The 18,552-nt window shown below is 42.7% G+C and overlaps 1 protein-coding gene across 4 annotated transcripts in view; it reads right to left on the reverse strand.

The window, feature by feature from the left end:
* Positions 1-18,552, reverse strand: part of LOC120319577 (rho guanine nucleotide exchange factor 5-like) — a 56,188-nt gene that overhangs the window by 5,676 nt on the left and 31,960 nt on the right. For all 4 annotated transcript variants that reach the window (XM_039368578.1, XM_039368579.1, XM_039368580.1 and 1 more), the window contains exons 2-10: positions 15,298-18,552; positions 14,086-14,167; positions 11,279-11,343; positions 8,602-8,855; positions 7,046-7,206; positions 5,977-6,129; positions 4,529-4,658; positions 3,282-3,356; positions 2,178-2,267 (exon numbers count right to left, since the gene is read on the reverse strand). The exon at positions 15,298-18,552 is cut by the window's right edge and continues 466 nt beyond it. In XM_039368578.1, coding sequence (XP_039224512.1) covers positions 2,178-2,267; positions 3,282-3,356; positions 4,529-4,658; positions 5,977-6,129; positions 7,046-7,206; positions 8,602-8,855; positions 11,279-11,343; positions 14,086-14,167; positions 15,298-18,552 — 4,265 coding nt within the window. The remainder of the gene's footprint in view (positions 1-2,177; positions 2,268-3,281; positions 3,357-4,528; positions 4,659-5,976; positions 6,130-7,045; positions 7,207-8,601; positions 8,856-11,278; positions 11,344-14,085; positions 14,168-15,297) is intronic.

Genomic DNA, 18,552 nt, shown 5'->3' on the forward strand with positions numbered 1-18,552 from the left:
TTTTATTGTGGGAAAACCAGGAGGGGGTAGGTTCAGTGTCTTGAGTTGTTTGTAAGAAATAATAAAACTGGGATATAAATAAATAACACCCCCCCCCCCAATGCTCTTTTCTTCTGGAAGCACAATTACTGCATAAAACACAAGAAAGGAGTGAGGTGTGGAATTAAAAGCAACAGAACTGAAATGAGCCAGGCGTGTAGCCAAATCTGTGCCAAAGGTGCTTTTCCAAAGATAACTGGACTTTGTTTATTATATCATCATCATCATCATCATCATCTTCCATTGATGAAGCATTCACCACTTCCAGAGGCAGGTTGTTCCACTGATTAATTGTTCTAACTGTCAGGAAGTTTCTCCTTAGTTCCAGGTTGCTTCTCTCCTTGATTAGTTTCCATCCGTTGCTTCTTGTCCTGCCTTCAGGCGCTTTGGAGAATAGCTTGACTCCCTCTTCTTTGGGGCAGCCCCTGAGATACTGGAATACTGTCCCCCCTCGTCCTTCTCTTCATTAAACTGGACATCCCCAATTCCAGCAACCGTTCCTTATATGTTTTAGCCTCCAGTCCCCTCATCATCTTTATTGTTTCATCTCATCTTTTTTCAGTGTCATCAAACGGTCCCTAAACAAAAGTTTGTAAGTCAAGGATTACTACGTATACACAAGAAGGCTGTCAGGGAGGAATTAAGATTTCCTGCCTCCATGAAGGTATCGAGATGAGCAGCATGTACATCTGATAGATAAATCATGAGGAGGCACAGCTTCCTAAAAGATTGTGCCCTCTCCGTGCTCCCGTGACTCACACTCTGGATCTCATGTTACCTACTAGCAGGATTAGGAAATGGGGCCCTCGTGAAGCTCAGAATAAGAGGACCGTGCTTGAAAACCGAAAGCAATTCCAGACAGACTGTTTGGGTGACATCAGAGGATCACATCTGTCCTCAACGTGGCCAACTGCTTCTGCTGAAGGAAACACTCTTGGGTGGATTTGGAGTGACTAAGAGCTCCTTGAGCGAGTGAGTTGAGTAACTTCTGGGAACAGCGCGATTTGGCCGCCTCTCTTATGAAATCCCAAAGCTTGCAACGATTCCTGGAATCGCCCGGCCAATTCAGTTCGACTTTTGTTGACTTCACGGGGACTTTCTGACCGCCTTCACCATTTGATCTGCTCCCTGCTGGTCACCAGGAACTTATACACTTGGGGCACAACTTATGGCCCCCATTGACCCCCCAACTTTCTGTTGCTGAGATGTTTGTTGAGGGAGTTTTGACCCATTTTAGGACCTTTCTCGCCAGAGTTCTTAAGGGATGTTCTTAAGCTGGTAAGTCAGTAAACCCGGTTGTTAAGTGAGGTTGGCTTCCCCCGTTGACTTTGCTTGTCAAAAGGTCACAAAAGGGGATAATGTGACCCCCAGGGGGGACACACGCTGTGACCGTCATAAATCTGAGTCAGTTGTCAAGCATTCAAATATAAATCACATGACCATGGGGATGCTGCAACAGTCCTAACTCTGAAAAATGGTCATATGTCATTTGGACAACTATTTGTCTGAAATGGTATAGGTTTTCTTGCCTAAACTGGGGGTTGGACTAGATGACCTCCAAGGTGCCTTCTAACTCTGTTATTCTATTCTATTCTATTCTATTTTCTATTAATTCTATTCTATTCTGTTTTCTATTAATTCTATTCTATTCTATTTTCTATTAATTCTATTCTATTCTATTCTATTCTAATTTTCTATTCTAATTTTCTATTCTATATTCTATTCCATATTCTATTCTATTCTATTCTATTCTATTCTATTCTCTATTAATTCTATTCTCTATTCTATTTTCTATTTTCTATTCCATTTTCTATTCTATTCTATTCTATTCTGATTCTGATTCTGATTGATTCTGATTCTATTCTTATTCTTTCCTATTCTAAATTCTACAGAAATACCTGTATATTAAATTTGGAGTATTGATCTAGCCCTCATCTACCACTGTGGTCCTGAGAATTCTGTTTGCACCATGAGCTGAAACAAAAGTTAAAAGGATATTAGTTCTGCAAATCTTTAACAAGGGTTTCTGAGTTCCGAAAACCTTTGGGCCTGGGGCATGGGGGAAGATTATATACATCTAGAAGACCTGTGAACCCAAAACAGATTCCTTGCAGGATTTTGTTTCTTTTTCTTTTTACCTTGCACTCAAACTCCATATTTTGACTTAAGTGAATTAATTCTTCGGTGCTCTTCATACGCTGGACGTTTGCATTGCAATCTTTGATGAGCTGTAGAGAGCAAAATGCCATCAGATTAGAAAAAAATAGAAGGGGGAAAATTAGTTGAAAAATCACCAATTTTTACTATGAAAGAATGGATAGATTTGATGGTTGGTTGGAAAGAGGTTGCAACTTCTTTAGCAGGTAGAGGGAAATTATGTATTGTCATTCTCCTTCTCCTGCTTGAGCAGGGGGCTGGACTAGAAGACCTCCAAGGTTCCTTCCAGCTCCTGTTCTGTTCTGTTCTGTTCTATTCTATTCTATATTTCCATTCCATTCCATTCCATTCCATTCTATATTTCCATTCTATTCTATATTTCCATTCTATTCTACTCTACTCTAATAATAATTTTTTATTTTTTATTTTTCCAAACTCTCCCCCATACATATACCATGATATTTATCAGATGTTAACATACATTCTTTTTACATTCATATATATATATAAAATATATAAGATAAAATGAAATAAATACATACACATGACTTTTGGTGTTGCTCGCCCATTTCCCCTTTCACTGTATCCACACTCCTTCTTCTCTACCTTCTTTCTCCCTTTCTTCCCTACTTCCCTCTTCTTCCTCTCCTCTTTCCTTCACCACTCTCCTCCCCTTTCTCCCCACTTCTCCTCTTCTCCTCCAACCTTCCTACTTCCTTCTCCCCTCCTTTACTCTTTTCTCTCTCCTCTCCTTTCTTCCTTCTCATCCCTCTTCAGATACAATTCAGGGGTAATAATTCTATTCTATTCTATTCTATTCATTCTCTATTCTATTCTATTCTGCTCTACTCTACTCTACTCTATTCATTAAATACATTTACATTCAGGGGCACACTAAATACTTTCCTTTCCATTCCTACTCTTACAAAGAGGTAGAATATTATCCTGCCTCTGTATTCCAAAAAGGGGGGGGGGGAACCCCTCAAACCCCTGGGCTATTTCAGCTTCTGAGCTGAAGGGAGATTTTTGTGTGAGGAGAGGAGAGATAATGGACGTCTGAAAACCAGATTCTGAAAGGCTTTTACCTTCTCAAGAGCATCGTATGCCTGGGTGGCTTGTACCTCTTCGTCGGCCCCAGGTGGAATTCTTTTTAAGATGTTCTGCAGAAGGAAAGCATGGTTTATTTATTAGTTTATTCATTCATTCATTCATTTTGTATCCCGCCTTTACCATTTTTACAAATAACTCCAATTGGCAAACCTGTCCAACACATCTTCCTCCTACTTTCTCCACAATGACAACCCTGTGAGGTGGGTTGAACTGAGAGAGAGAGAGGTGAACTGGCCCAAGGTCACCTGGCTGGCTTTCATGCCTAAGGCGAGACTGGAACTCACAGTCTCCCATTTTCTAGCCTGGTGCCTTAATCACCAAACTAGCTCTCTGTGAAAAGCTAAAAAGAAGGAGGGCTTCTATATTTTCTAATCCTTTTTTTAAATTAGTCATCGGTTTTGAACTCAAACTGATCTCACAGCCCCTTCTCTCCAGCAGCTTAGAACAGGAAATGGGGGAACACCACAATTTCTATCTAGAGATCTTTGCTAGAAAACCTGATTAACATCTGCTATCTTATTCTCAAAGGGAATAGGGTAGAGTAGAGTAGAGTAGAGTAGAGTAGAGTAGAGTAGAATAGAATAGAATAGAATAGAAAATGGAATGGAATGGAATGGAATGGAATAGAATAGAATAGAATAGAATAGAATAGAATAGAATAGAATAGAATAGAATAGAATAGAATAGAGCATAAAATATGGAATAGAATATAGAGTAGAACAGAACAGAACAGAACAGAATATAGGAATATAGAATAGAATAGAATAGAATAGAATAGAATAGAATAGAATAGAATAGAATAGAATAGAATAGAATAGAATAGAATAGAATAGAATAGAATAGAATAGAATAGAGCATAAAATATGGAATAGAATAGAGTAAACAGAAGAGAAGAGTCTAGAGACTAGACTAGAGTAGAGTAGAGTAGACTAGAACAGAACAGAACAGAAAATATGGAATAGAATAGAATAGAGTAGAGTAGAGTAGAATAGAAGAGAAGAGAAGAGCAGAGACTAGACTAGAGTAGACTAGAACAGAACAGAATATAAAATATGGAATAGAATAGAGTAGAGTAGAGTAGAGTAGAATATGGAATAGAATAGAATAGAATAGAATAGAATAGAATAGAATAGAATAGAATAGAATAGAATAGAATAGAATAGAATAGAATAGAATAGAATAGAATAGAATAGGGGAATTTTGGCCAGTCAAGTCTTCCTACCTGGAGAAGAAGCTTCAATCGTGTGATGCGCTGGAATGGGAGAATGAGGAAGGATTTGAGGGAGAGACGCTGGCACAGCGGGTCACTTTCCAGTTTCTCCAAGACCTGTTGGAAAGCAGGAACCCCATTCCTAGGCAGCGGGAAGAAAAAGGGAGGTGTGACACATTGTGCGGTAGAAGTCGGAGGCTGGGATCTAAAGGAGGCTCGGTGGGAAAGACTTGAGGTCCAGCTCATCAAAACACAACACGTTTGTTAAGAACTGCTGGACATTTCTCACTGAAATCAGTACTAATCTATATTATAAAGGATACAATGAAACCGTGCATTGCAAAAAAATCACTTGGAGGTGGGAGATACTTCTAATGTAATCTACTGGATCCCTGGCACGGATTGTCCCTGTGACTATGTAGGACAGATGGGGAGGAAGCTAACCACCAGATTGCGAGAACACAAGTGAGCGGGTCAGACCAGGAGACCCAAACTCATTGGTAGCCTCACACTGCAACGAACGTTCAATTTCGCAGCTACTAAGATTGTTGGCCGAGTAGGTACAAAAACAGCCAGGGAAATGATGGAAGCCTGGGAAACGGGCCCCTTGTCAATCAACAGGAGTGTTGATTAACCATCAGCTTATCAGGGGCTTAGGAGCCGAGGGCTTGGCAGCACAAAGAAACAAGAACACAATCATCGGTCCTCAACACACCTATCAACCAATAGGAATGCCACATAAATACGATGCATAGAATAACGCAAAGCACATATTCCAGTAGAGAGATGTTCCCTTAGGATGGGCTCTAGTATGAGTCCAAAAGCTCGGAAGAATAAGCCTCTAGTCCTGGTGACCGACTCAGATTGGATCCTGCCTACGATGAAAAGTTAAACTGAAACAAGCTTATAAAATGATTCCAGGAACAAACTTTCTTCGCCTGCCCAATACCGAGATACAAAGGACCGTTCAACCGAATGTTGGTTTGTCTCTGATTTGTGAGTCTAGTCTGACAACTTCGTTCAGGCAAGCAACATTTAAGCCAGCTTGGGTACCACGCTTGCCTTCAAAGTACGTCGAGAAGTGAGAACATTGGACATTTTCTGTCATGTCTTAACACAGGGGTCTTCAAAGTTGGCCCTTTGATAACTTGTTCAACTCCCAGAATTCCTCAGCCAGGCACGCATGGGAGTTGAAGTCATCAAAGGGCCAACTTTGAAGACCCCTGGACTTCAACTCCCATAATTCCTCAGCTAGGCATGCTGGCTGAGGAATTCTGGGAGTTGAAGTCCACAAGTCATCAAAGGGCCAAGTTTGAAGACCCCTGCCTTAACATACAAACATGCATCAATTGCAGTACCAAGCTGTAATTCCAGGAGAAGAAAGATGACTTGGCTTAAAAAGCTTTTGCAGAGCACTAGAAAAAGGGAGAAGCAACTGGAAGGCATCTTCAGGTTCTTACATCAGTCTCTGAAAAGTCTGGTCCTGATAGGTCTGGTTGGTCACATACGGCAAGTAAACCCTGCGAAATTCTGGTGCATTTCTGAGCGCCACGTCACAGACGTTGAAGGTGAACATGTTCTCCTCGAGCTTCTCTTCCAGTTCAAAGAGGAAGCTGCAGGCAGCATCAGGTTACATCATGAAAGAGAAGCAGAACGCCATTATTGCATTTGGGTGGTTGACTTGTGATCCTTCTCTCAGAAGAATGGAAGGGCCATTGTTGACCCCAATGGGGGAGGGGGGGAAAACCACCTTACTTGGGTAGGTTGGTGTGAGGGAAGCGACAGAACAGAACAGAACAGAAAATATGGAACGGAATGGAACGGAACAAAACACAATAGAGTAGAGTAGAGTAGAGTAGAGTAGAGTAGAGTATGGTAGAGTAGAGTAGAATAGAATAGGAGACTAGACTAGACTAGACTAGAACAGAACAAAACAGAACAGAAAATATGGAATGGAATGGAACGGAATAGAATAGAATAGAACAGAATAGGAGAACAGAATAATAACAGAATAGAATAATAATAATAGAGTAGAGTAGAGTAGAGTAGAGTGGAGTAGAGTAGAGCAGAGCAGAACAGAGCAGAGCAGAATAGAACAGAATAAGGAATAGAATAGAATAAGGAATAGAATAGAGTAGAGTAGAGTAGAGTAGAGTAGAGTAGAGCAGAGCAGAGCAGAGCAGAGCAGAGCAGAATAGAACAGAATAAGGAATAGAATAGAATAAGGAATAGAATAGAGTAGAGTAGAGTAGAGTAGAGTAGAGCAGAGCAGAATAGAACAGAATAAGGAATAGAATAGAATAGAATAGAATAGAATAGAATAGAATAGAATAAGGAATAGAATAGAATAGAATAGAATAGAATCTGGAAGGGACCTTGGAGGTCTTCTAGTCCAGCCCCCTGCTCAAGCAGGAGAAGTCCTTCTAGGTTGGTTCTCTCTTTAATAAGCTTCCACCCACTGCTTCTTCTCCTGCCCTCTGCTCAGTGTATTAGCGGTTGGCTTTTGAGAATGGGAGAAAGAGAACTCACTTGGCGCTAACGTCCCGGACATCCTGAAGGCGGGAGAAAAGCCACTGTCTGTCCTGAGTGCTTAAAACGCCCTGAAGCTCCGGGGAGTGCTGGAAGTGGTCCACGGCTACGTTCAGGCTCCGCAGGTAAGAGGCCTCGGATGCAATCAGTTCAAACTTGGCCTGTTTTTAAGAAGAGAGAAAAAAAAAAACACGTCCCCGGGTCCACAATTAGATTTCCTTCCAGACGAAACGCCCAAATTTGACAGAGGAGGAGCTAGCATTTCATTTCTGATCTCATCCTCCAGAGGAAATATGGGGCAGCCCTCTGGTTCAACTCAAATCAGATCAGTCGTTGCAGTAAATGGAAGAATTTTTTTTTTAAAAAACTGGCTAGATTGGGGAGTCAGCCCTGCCTTCTACCTGCCCAGATTGAGATTTAAGTCCAATTTCATGGCTCTCTTTCTTTCTTAGGCCTGTCCGCTATCACCCTTCTCTTTTGCAGTCCTCTCTGTCTAGGAATCTATTCTCCTTTTAAAAAATGGAGAGATGCTTTTGCATTATTTTGGCTGTTCCACTTCTGCCAGATTGCTGGCCTCGGTGATCTCATTGTCCCGAGCTTTAAGACTGAAATCCTTTATGCGTTTAACTTGGGTGTAATCCCTAACGAAGTCAGCAGGGTGTGCTTCTGCATAAGAGTTGGATTATTTATTAGTGTAGCAGAAATATCTTTCCCTGTCTAACTTCAGACCACCTATTAGATCAGAGCAGATTCCAGCCAAGTGCTGGTTCTTCCCAACCAAGAAATGACCATATCACTTATTCAACAGTTACTGCGTTTCTCTGGAATGGCTCCCATCTTTTTTTGTCGGCCCCTGTTGCTCCCATGGATCAGAGAGAGGTGGGGGGGGCTGTTTTCCTACCCTCCATCTCTGCATATTAGGACAGAGCTAGGAATTTCAAGGAACCGTAGTGGTGCAGTGGCTAGAGTGCAGTACTGCAAGTAAACTCTGTCTGCTGTCAGGAGTTCGACCCTGACCGCCTCAAGGCTGACTCAGCCTTCCATCCTTCGGAGGTCAGTAAAATGAGGACCCAGATAATTTGGGGGGGGGCAATACCGCTTAGAGCAGGGGTAGGCAACCTTGGCTCTTTTATGACTCGTGGACTTCAACTCCCAGAATTCCTGAGCCAGCAGAGTTCAAGTCCACGAGTCATAAAAGAGCCAAGGTTGCCTACCCCTGGCTTAGAGAGTGCTGTAAAGTACTGTCAAATGGTATATAAGTCTAAGTGCTATGGCTATCTAAGCCGTACAGGCTCACTGCTTAGAAGGCAGCATTGCAGGCAAACTCTGCCTACTGTCAGGAGTTCGATCCTGATGTGGCTCAAGGTTCACTCCGTCATCCATCCTTCCGAGGACCCAGATCATTGGGGGCAAATATGCCGACTCTGTAAACTGCTTAGAGAGGGCTGTGACCCACTATGAAGCGGTATATAAGTCTAAGTGCCAGTGCTATTCATTGCCATGTCCCACCCAGTGCTCGTAACCCTCTAGATCGGATGAGGGTTCTCGTCCTTTACCTCCTGCAGCTTCTGCTCCTCGCGGGTCATGCTAAGCAGCATGGTGCTGCCTCGCACCATGGGGATGTCCTGCCACAGGGAAGAGCCCGACGAGACGGACAGGCGTTGCAAGTAGGAGTCCTGAGAGATCGGCATTTTCCTCCGCAGCTTTGGGGATAGCGGTTCCGCCTCTTCGGACAGGGAATCGATCTGTTTTTGGCTCTGGATGGCTTTGTTCAGGGCATCGTCACTATATTCCTGGTAGAGCAATTTGGCTGTGGGAAAAAAAATGGATTCCATAAGAGATCCTAAGTCTGTTGCAATTACAGACAGTCCTCAACTTACAACAGGGTGTGGACTTCCGGTCCTGCGCGGTAGCGACTGGTTGCAGGCTTGCGGACCACCGCACCCTAGTGTCTAATTTTTGTCCTGCCTGGACACCCTAATGCAGTGGTTCTCAATCTTTTTAATGCTGCGACCCCCAACTGGTCGTAAGTCGAGGACTACTCAACCGGTCGTAAGTCGAGGACTACTCAACTGGTGCAGCACCATTTGCAGAATGGGACTTTTGGCGGGCTCGGCAGGGCAGAGACAGCCTGGACAATTCCTATTGGCTTTTGAAAGCCAATAGAATTAGACTCTATTCAAGAGAGTCTGTTCTATTGGCTTTCAAAAGCCAATAGAATAAAAGGGAGGAGCACAGCTAAGGAAAAGGGGGGGAAAATGGCGGACTGCGTTGTTTGGCGACACCCGTGAAATGGTCATTCAGCCCCAAATGGCGTCCCAACCCACAGGTTGAAAACCACTGCCCTAATGGGTCCAAACTGCCTCAGAGAGGCGGCAAAGAAAGAAGGGTGCCTCAGTGATTCTGGAATGACGGTGGTCATTCCATTCGTCTTGAGGAAAGCCTTCTAACCCGACAGGAGAAAGGCTGTATTTCCCTGATCAGCCCAAGCTACTTGCAACCAAAGTCCAAAAGAACTAACCAGCACAACAGTAAACAGCGTGCTTGAAACTGGGTGAGGAATCTGATTTTCCCTTTTCCATTCCACACTAATGTCCTGGAAACGATCCCCAAGAAGCAAAATACCTCCGAAAGTGAAGGAAATCTTGGGAGTGACTATATATTAGCTTAGGAGGAATATATATTTTAAGTAGTATTTTACTTTTAATGTTTCTTCACTCTTGCTCTCTTTTCCTTTTGTTTATACTGTTTTTACCTATTCTTTAAGAAATGTAAAAATGTTGAGATGGTTTATATGGGAAAAATGGATTTAAATCTTTAAATGTAATTAACTGTCGAGAAGATCTTAACCAGCAAGAATACCTTGAACTTTATGGGAGAAACAAATTTAAAATAAGGACTGTAACAGGATGTAAGATGAGGCAACCAGAATGATTAGATAGAAAAGAAATGTTATATTGATGTGATCATTATTTCTAAGAATATTGGGGGGGGATCATATATGTAACTGTTATTTATCAAAATAATAAGAACTGTATTAATTCAAGGTTTGCAAAGTAGACATTTTGGGGAAAAGGGGAAATCAACTAAATGTACCATGTGGATTATGGATTACAGAAACCAATTGTTAATGATTTTTCTTTACAAATGTAAACCCAGCAAACACACTGTTTACCAACTATTAAGTGATTTATGTTTTAAAAAATCAATAAAATATATGGGAAAAGAAATTTACAACAGGTTGTTTAGTGACCGAAGAAATTACAACGGCACTGAAAAAAGTGATTTATGATTATTTTTCACAATTATGACGATTGCAACATCTCTTAGAATGACATATGTATTCAAAATCTTTTCTATTTCTTTAACCATATTCAAACAAATGTTTCTTTTTTAAATATTCTCTCTGGTAGGTCCCATCATCTATTTTCTAAATTTTCACTTTAATCTTTTTCTTTTGACCAGTATCTTTCTTGATCAATATGTTTTGCTGAATCAATACTACATACAAAACAGGACATCTTGGATTTTTCCAAGGGTATTGTTTTCTTCAAACCTTACCTATTTTGACGTGTGACCACAGCTGAGCCCCAGATGTGTGTGGTTAGGTTGTTGAGTGAATTTTGCCCCATTTTATGACTTTTCTTGCCTCCGTTGTTAAGTGAATCACTGCATTTATTAAATTAGCAACATGATTTTAGTCAATCTGTCCTCCCCCTTTGGACTTTGCTGGTCAGAAGTTTGCAAAAGGGTGGATATTAAAGGTTAAATTGGAATATTGATGAGAAATTAAAATTTATGTAAAAATTAATAACAGGATATGGATTATTTATGAAGATTGAATGTAATTAAGATACATGTAAGCTAAAAATTTATTGATAAATGTAATAATGATGTTTTTATTGAGTTGATATAACTAGAATTGTACTAGCTTGAATACAAGACAGTAAACGGAAAAAGAGAAGAAATATCTGATGTTGTAACCTGAGATTTGCACTAAAGATTTTGTTATTGAACTATTGATTAACCCAGTCACCACGTTATTTTTTAAATAATCAAATGTAAAATTGGAAAATTAATAAATTATATATAATTTGTAACTTCAAACTGTCACTAAATCAACTATTGTAGTCAAGTACCTGTTATTAAAATCCAAATAAAGGAACACGTTTAACCCCTGTTTAACGGAGGGGGCGGGGAAGCCACAAACATACCAAGAGAAATAACACTTACATGAATTAATCAGTCTGGAGCGTCGGCGTTTGATATTTTCTATTGTTTCTGTTGTTTTCTTCTCTCTTTCAAGGAAGAGAAAAAAAAATTTTTTTAAAAAAAAAGGAAAATTAAGAAGTCCTCCAAAGGAGTTGGTTTTCATCAATTACACCTAAACATTTGGGCAAAATTCACTTGTTTAGATTGTTATTTGAATTTATTCTAATTGCACATCGACAGGGGGAAAAAAATTGCTTTTTTTTTTCTTGAGACCACAGGATAGGTTTGCAGCCGAAAACACGTGTGGGAAAATGCAATGCCTTGGTGAAAGCGCACATAAACAGGCATTATATTAGGAGAAAAATCTACAAAGCAAAGCTGTGCTAGGGGAGCGTGGGCCAAAATGGAGAGAACAGTGTGTTCAAATCTACCCAACCTCCGGGGAGATGAACATGAACTGAAGTTTAGAAAAACGAGCCGTGGGAATTGCTTTTTTTTTGTTGTTTTTAAAGATCAGGGGAAGAATTTATTTCGCTTGCAAAGGAGGACTGCCTGCAATCCGGAATTAAGCAGTGGTGGGATTCAAATGGGTGAACAACCAGTTCTCTGCATGGATGCCGCTTCTGGAAGTCCGTTCTGGGCCTGGGCAACCAAAAAATTAGCTACCGGTTCTGCCGAAGTGGTGCGAACCGGTTGAATCCCACCACTGGAATTAAGTCATGCAAAATTGTCTCCTTGATATCAAGTGTCTACACCTGCAGACTTTATTATGAAATCTTATTCTTAATTGGCATAGGACAGCTGGAGGCAGTCCAGATGATGTTGTTTTTGCGGATGTTTTCCCCAGTGCTTGTTCTGTGCTTCCCTCCCCATAACGTAGGGGTCTTCAAACTTGGCCCTTTGATGACTTGTGGACTTCAACTCCCAGAATTCCTCAGCCAGGCAGGCGTGCCTGGCTGAGGAATTCTGGGAGATGAAGTCCACAAGTCATCAAAGGGCCAAGTTTGAAGACCCCTGCCATAAAGCATATTTTTAAAAAGGAAAAAGAGCTGTCCCTTAAACTTGGCCTAAATTTGTCCTCCCCCCCCCATCTTAAGTAACTCCATCAACCCACAATCCTGTCAGATCTGGGCTTCAAAATTCAGATGATCCAGTAGATGGCAGCAAAAGGTTAGAGCAGTCTTTCTCAACCTAAGCACCGTGGTGGCTGGGGAATTCTGGGAGTTGAAGTCCACACTTCTTAAAGATTACTAAGGTTACTTTGCCGCTGTCTTGTAGGGGACTGGATCAAAGTTTAGCAGCCTTACTTTATGTCTCCTTTGATCAAGATAGTACAGGGAGTCCTCGATGTACGGCCACAATGGAGCCTAAAATTTCTGTTGCTGAGAGAGACACCTGTTAAGTGAATTTTTGACCCATTTTACGACCTTTCTTGCCACGCTGCAGTTGTTAAATTAGTGACACGGTTGTGAAGGAAGGCCGAAGGCCGCAAAAGGGGATCGCACAACCGTAGCAGCGGTCGTAAATATGAATCCGTTGCCAAGCGTCTGAATTGTGATCACACGACCGCGGGGAGGCTGCAAAGTTCGCCAGTGCAAAAAATGGTCGTCAGTCCCCTTTTCCAGCAGCGTTCTAATTTTGAATTGTCACTAAACGAACTGTTGTAAGCCAAGGACTGCAGACTGTGTACTGCAGGTCTGTCTTTTACAACTTGGCTCGAGATTTTTTTTTAATCAGAATTAACACTGTCTGTTTATAAGAATGTGCTCATTGCTTCCTGCCAAAGAACTGCCTTTTGTAGCCGGGTGGCTTCCTTCTCAACTCTCTGACCCCTGATTGCTCTGCCATAAATGGTCATCCTTCCTCGCTGACGGAGGAAGCCCTTCTGAGATGGTCCACACCAGCAGGCCTCATCCTAAGAGCCAAGAAGGGTGAGCTTTTCTGAGTCATGGAAGCCAGAAGTCAGCTTCCCTCTATGTGGAGTCCCCTAACTCTCAGCTTCCCTTCAGAGCCTTTTTTTATTTATTCACTTATTTATATCCTGGCTTTCTTATTTTCACAAATAAGGAAGTAATCAGACAGTCACTTATCTGAAATGGTATAGGTTCTCCTGCTTGAGCAGGGGGCTGGACTAGAAGACCTCCAAGGTCCCTTCCAGATACTATTCCATTCCATTCCATTCCATATTCTATTCTATTCTATTCTATTCTATTCTATTCTATTCTATTCTATTCTATTCTATTCTATTCTATTCTACTCTACTCTATTTCCATTCCATTCTATTCTATTCTATTTCATTCCATATTCCATTCCATCTATTCTGTTCCGTTCCATTCTGTTCCATTCCATTCCATTCCATTCTATTCTATTCTATTCTATTCTATTCTATTCTATTTCATTCCATATTCTATTCCATTCCATCTATTCTGTTCTGTTCCGTTCCATTCCATTTCATATTTTCTATTCTATTCTATTCTATTCTATTCTATTCTATTCTATTCTATTCTATTCTATTCTATTCTATTCTATTCTATTCTATTCTATTCTATTCTATTTTTTCTATTCCATTCCATTCCATATTTTCTGTTATATTCTATTCCATATTTTCTATTCTGTTCTGTTCTGTTCTATTCTTTATTTTCTATTTTCTACCCTACCCTACCTTACCCTACCCTACCCTATCTATCCTATCCTGTCCTGTCCTGTCCTGTCCTGTCCTGTCCTATCCTATCCTATCCTATCCTATCCCTCTTCTGCACAGGCCCACCTCTGTGGGAGAGAGGATTTCCCCAGCATGGAAGGCAAACAACTGACGAGAAGAGACTCACCCGTACTTCACAAAGTCCAAGTGATTGCCTTTCTCTTTGTGTCCCACGGCTTCCTCCTTCGAGTGGAGAGGGGCTGGGACTTCTGAAAAGGAAGAGCAGGAGGCACAGAAGTTAAAGAGTGGAATCTCTGGGATTCGGTCAAGGCCTTTCAGACAAGGTCACTGATGACCAGGGAGTGAAGGTGACCGAATGCACAGCTGCGCTGAGATCCTTAGAGATCTAAGAACCAATTGCAGGCATTGAAAAAGTGGCTTTTGACCTCTTTCCCCTTCTTCCTTCCCTTTATCTTCATCTCTGCTTCTTTTCCTCCCCCTTTTTTCCGGTTGCCATCATTTCTATTTGTATTTTATGTGAAGAAAAAACTTTTAAAATAAAACTATATATATGTGTGTGTGTGTGTGTGTGTGTGTGTGTGTGTTTGGTTATTCGGGTTTTCTCCCGCGTCAAATTGTAAGTGTCTTGGCAACATTTCGACGAAGTCCCATTCGTCATCTTCAGGCTGGTGTTTTCGGCTTCATGCTTCTAGGCTTCGTGCTTCTAGTGTTTTGGGCTTCGTGCTTCCATAGGTTGCTCCTAGAAGCACGAAGCTGAAAACACCAGTCTGAAGATGACGAATGGGACTTCGTCGAAACATCACCAAGACACTTACAATTTGACGCGGGAGAAAACCCGAATAACCAAAGACATATATATAAATATATATATATAAGATGATTACTGCCATCTTGACTTTTTTGACCCCACCCTGCAGGCACCGCTGATCAACATGCAGATAGATAGTCCTCAACTAACGACGGCTGAGCTCACAACTTCTGTTGCTAAGTGAGACCTTTCTTAAGTGAATTTTGTCCCATTTTACTACAGCTCTTGCCACCCTGGTTAAGCGAATCACTGCAGCTTGTTAAGTTAGTAACCTCGTTGTTAAGTGGCTTCATCAGCAAGTCGCAAAACTTGGTCGCGTGACCCTGGGACAAGGCAACCGCCTAAATACGAGTCGGTTGCCCAGCGTCTGAACTTTGATCACCGCAACCACAGGGCCACTGTGAAAAATGCTCATTTTTCAGAGCCGTTGTAAGTCAAGGACTACCTGTAATGCTAAACTAAGACATTCTACTAGAATAGAAGAAGAGTTAAGTATTTATAGAAGCAAGTTTTGTCTCCTCGTTCCTCTACAGCATTTATTTTTCCTGCCATCTTGAAAAAAATGCTCACCTATGGCGCCATCCGTCGGTATAGAAATCTTCCTTATGCAGTGTCGATGCCAGTCTTTGCTCTTTGCGCGCTGCTTGACTGCTGCCTCCTGCTTCCTCGTGCCAAAAGCAGATTCTTTGGTACCCAACCCAAGGGTGTTTTTGTCCGGACAGCTGGAGGACTTCTCCAGGCGCACGTGTCTGCCCTCCACAGCTTTCCTATGAATCGTCGAGCAAACAGGTTCCCCCACTGATTTGTCAAGGGGTTTTCTGAAACTTCTTGGCCCTTCAGAGAGAAGTGCAACTGGGTCTTCTGCACTCCTGGTCTGCTGCTTGGGCCACTGGGGATCCTGCAATTCAGCCTGATGCACCCCTGGATATGGAACACTTGGGGGAGAAGGAGGTCCAAGCTGGAGAAAGTGCACTGGGTTAGTAAACGCTAAAAGAGAAGGAGGCTGCCTTACATTTGTGGGCTTAGTCTCACGATGTACTGGGGGACGGAAAGTGTGGTGAAAAGACCTTCCATCAGGCATATCCGCAATCCGGGACACTGTTTCTGGAAGGCTGCTGAAGGAGTCTGCTCCCGTCGCATCGCTCCCTAAAAGTTGACCTTGCAAGTCCGACAAAGAAAGATCCAACTCAGGGCATGGGTTACACATGTTTTGTGGAGTTGACTTGGCCAACGGAAGACCAGAGACCTCTTCCATTCTACTGTCCAAGCTTGAAATCAGGACAAGGTCACCTGGTTTGGAAATAGAGGATGGGTTCCACCGACTGCCAGTTGGTGGACTAGGAGGTATCTGTTCCTCACTTCCTGTACGGAAGTCAAGAGGGCTGCTTTCTGAAGCCTCGGTCCTCCACTGTGCAGAGGGGCTGCCCCTGACAGTGAGATGCTTCCTGGGAGTGGAATCTGATCGGGAACTCTGAGACGCCCTGCTCACAGCACTGTGTGGAGGTTGTGTCAGGAAGTTGTGGCCTGCTCCAGCAGCTGCAGGTTGTGTGATCTGTTTAGAGTTATTCCGCTGGGAAGCTGCACTGCTACTAAGTGAAGGAAACACAGAACGTCTAGACAGAATAGGTGAACTGGCATGGCGTGGCACCGGTACAGACTGCCTAGAGTGGTGTACCAAATGTGGAACTTGGCAGCACGGATCTGAGTCCCTTTCAGAGGTGGAAAGCTGCTCAGATACTCTGGTTTCAGGGGCTAAGGGTGAAGGCTCCGAAACAGTTTGATTGGCAGAAGATTTGGGGACTAATGGATTAACCTGGCTGGAAGAGGGCAATTGTTCTAGGTGTTGGTCAGGACTTCTGGGATTAAGGCCTGGGGGAACTGGCTGGGCATTTGCCATGGGTGGGGGGCTTACAAACTGGAGAGGCTGCCTTGAAGATAAGAGTGAAACATATTCAAGGGCCATAGTTTGCTCAGAGTCTCCCACTAGAAGTGGCGCCAAAGGTTGTGCTAGATGAACCGCATCGGTGCTTTTTGCAAAGAGAGTCCAGCAAGATGGAAGGCTGTCAGCTTCAGAGTCACATTCTGTTCTCTCTTTTCCAAGAACTGAAAAACAGGGTGACTCACTGGTTAAGCTATCTTGTGCCACACAATGTGTCTCTGCTGCTGCTTCCTTCCCCGATAACCCGGCATCCTCCATTGTGGGTTTCAGCTGTTGATGGGACTTCACATCATTTTCGGCAGTGTCTTGCTCTGAATCCCAGGAAGACAGACTCAACTTTATCATCTCTTTGGCTATATTGGACAGGCCTTCTTCTAGAGATGGGTTGGGGAGGATTCTGGAGGTAGAACTCTGAATGTCTTCAAGGAAGTCCTCACCAAAAGCGGGCAGATGACCATCTCCATCACTGTCCACTGCTGAATCTTCATCACATCTCGCTCTGTCCAGTTGACTGGACAAATGTAAACCTGACTCATCTCCTGCATAACTGACAGTCCCATCCGTGGCTCCCTCGCTAGGATCTTCTTGCAGAAGGGCTGCTGCTATTGTCCTCAATGATGGGACAGGATTCTGGTCAGAATCAGAAGAAAAGCCCACAGGCTGGGAATCATGAAGATGTTGGGTGTCGATGTCTAATGCTACATCTGTAAACAATTGTGTTACTTGCTCGTCATCAGCACTCCTTACATTTTCATTTCCAATGTCCTCTTTTCCAACATCCACAGTGGTTTGTGAGCCATCTTGATCACAACAGGACATTTTGCTCTCTTTGTCATAGATGCCAAAGTGTTCCACTTGTCCAGAGCTGTGATATATGGCAGCCTGTGTCTCTGGGCTTCCACTATCTGTCTGAAACCCTGCAAGGATCATTCTAGTAGTTGTTTGGACACAAGGTTCAGGCAATGCACAAGCTGATGCTGGAGAGTGATCTGCTGAGGACACCTCCTTGAAAGAGAAAGCAAATTCTCCAGAACTGTTATTGTTTAAACCAGAAAGGGCCAAACTGTTTTCCAAAGAACTGAGTGTGTCCTGGCCCAATCTGATAGGCATGGAGGGTATTGTTGCTTGCACAGTCCATTCTTGTTCTTCTGAGTCATTGTGTGGCAACTGTACTTCCTCCAGATTTGTTTTCGTTTTGCTCCCATTCAAATTCTCCTCTCTCTTTTCCTCACTGCCTGCCAACTCCAGTGCCTCCATCTCTGCAAACTGTGGCCTCATTGCTGTTGATAACTGTTTTTGGTCTGACTCTGATTCATCACAGTTCAGACTGCTTATATTACAATTGGCTGGGATGTTTTCCTTTAGTGAAAGAGAGTTGCTCACTTCCACGTCGCTCTCTTCCTCTTCCTGGAGATGAAGAACAAGGCAGCTGAGAATGTTTTTCTCCAAATCTCCTATTTCATCATCAACATTTGAACGGTTCTCCACTTCTTTGGAAGATACCTGGAACAAAACATTTCTTTGTGCCCCATCTAAATTTAACTCCTCCTCTTCCGAGGAACGATTGCTCAGTCTTTGACTCGCTTCTTTCCTTTCATTGGTCCTCACCACAACATCCATCCCTTCGTAAAGGTTTCCGTTCTCCTCTTGCCGTGTCTCCAGCGTCCATGAATGATCTTCAGCTGATCTGGACTTGGAAAAATCAGCACTTTTGTGGCAACGTGAAATATTATGAATCACCAAAGGAGATTCATGGACTGAGTCTTCTTGGCCAGGAAGAGAGTCTGTTGTTGCTGATTCCTCGTGCCGTGTCTGAGGGAGCATGTCACACCGAGTTGGAGATGGGCCAAAGCTAACGTCATGGACTTGGCTCTGCATTTGTCCTG

The sequence above is a fragment of the Crotalus tigris genome, unplaced genomic scaffold, assembly GCF_016545835.1.
Source record: "Crotalus tigris isolate CLP2741 ecotype Arizona unplaced genomic scaffold, ASM1654583v1 scf7180000020842.166937, whole genome shotgun sequence".
NCBI lineage: Eukaryota > Metazoa > Chordata > Lepidosauria > Squamata > Viperidae > Crotalus > Crotalus tigris.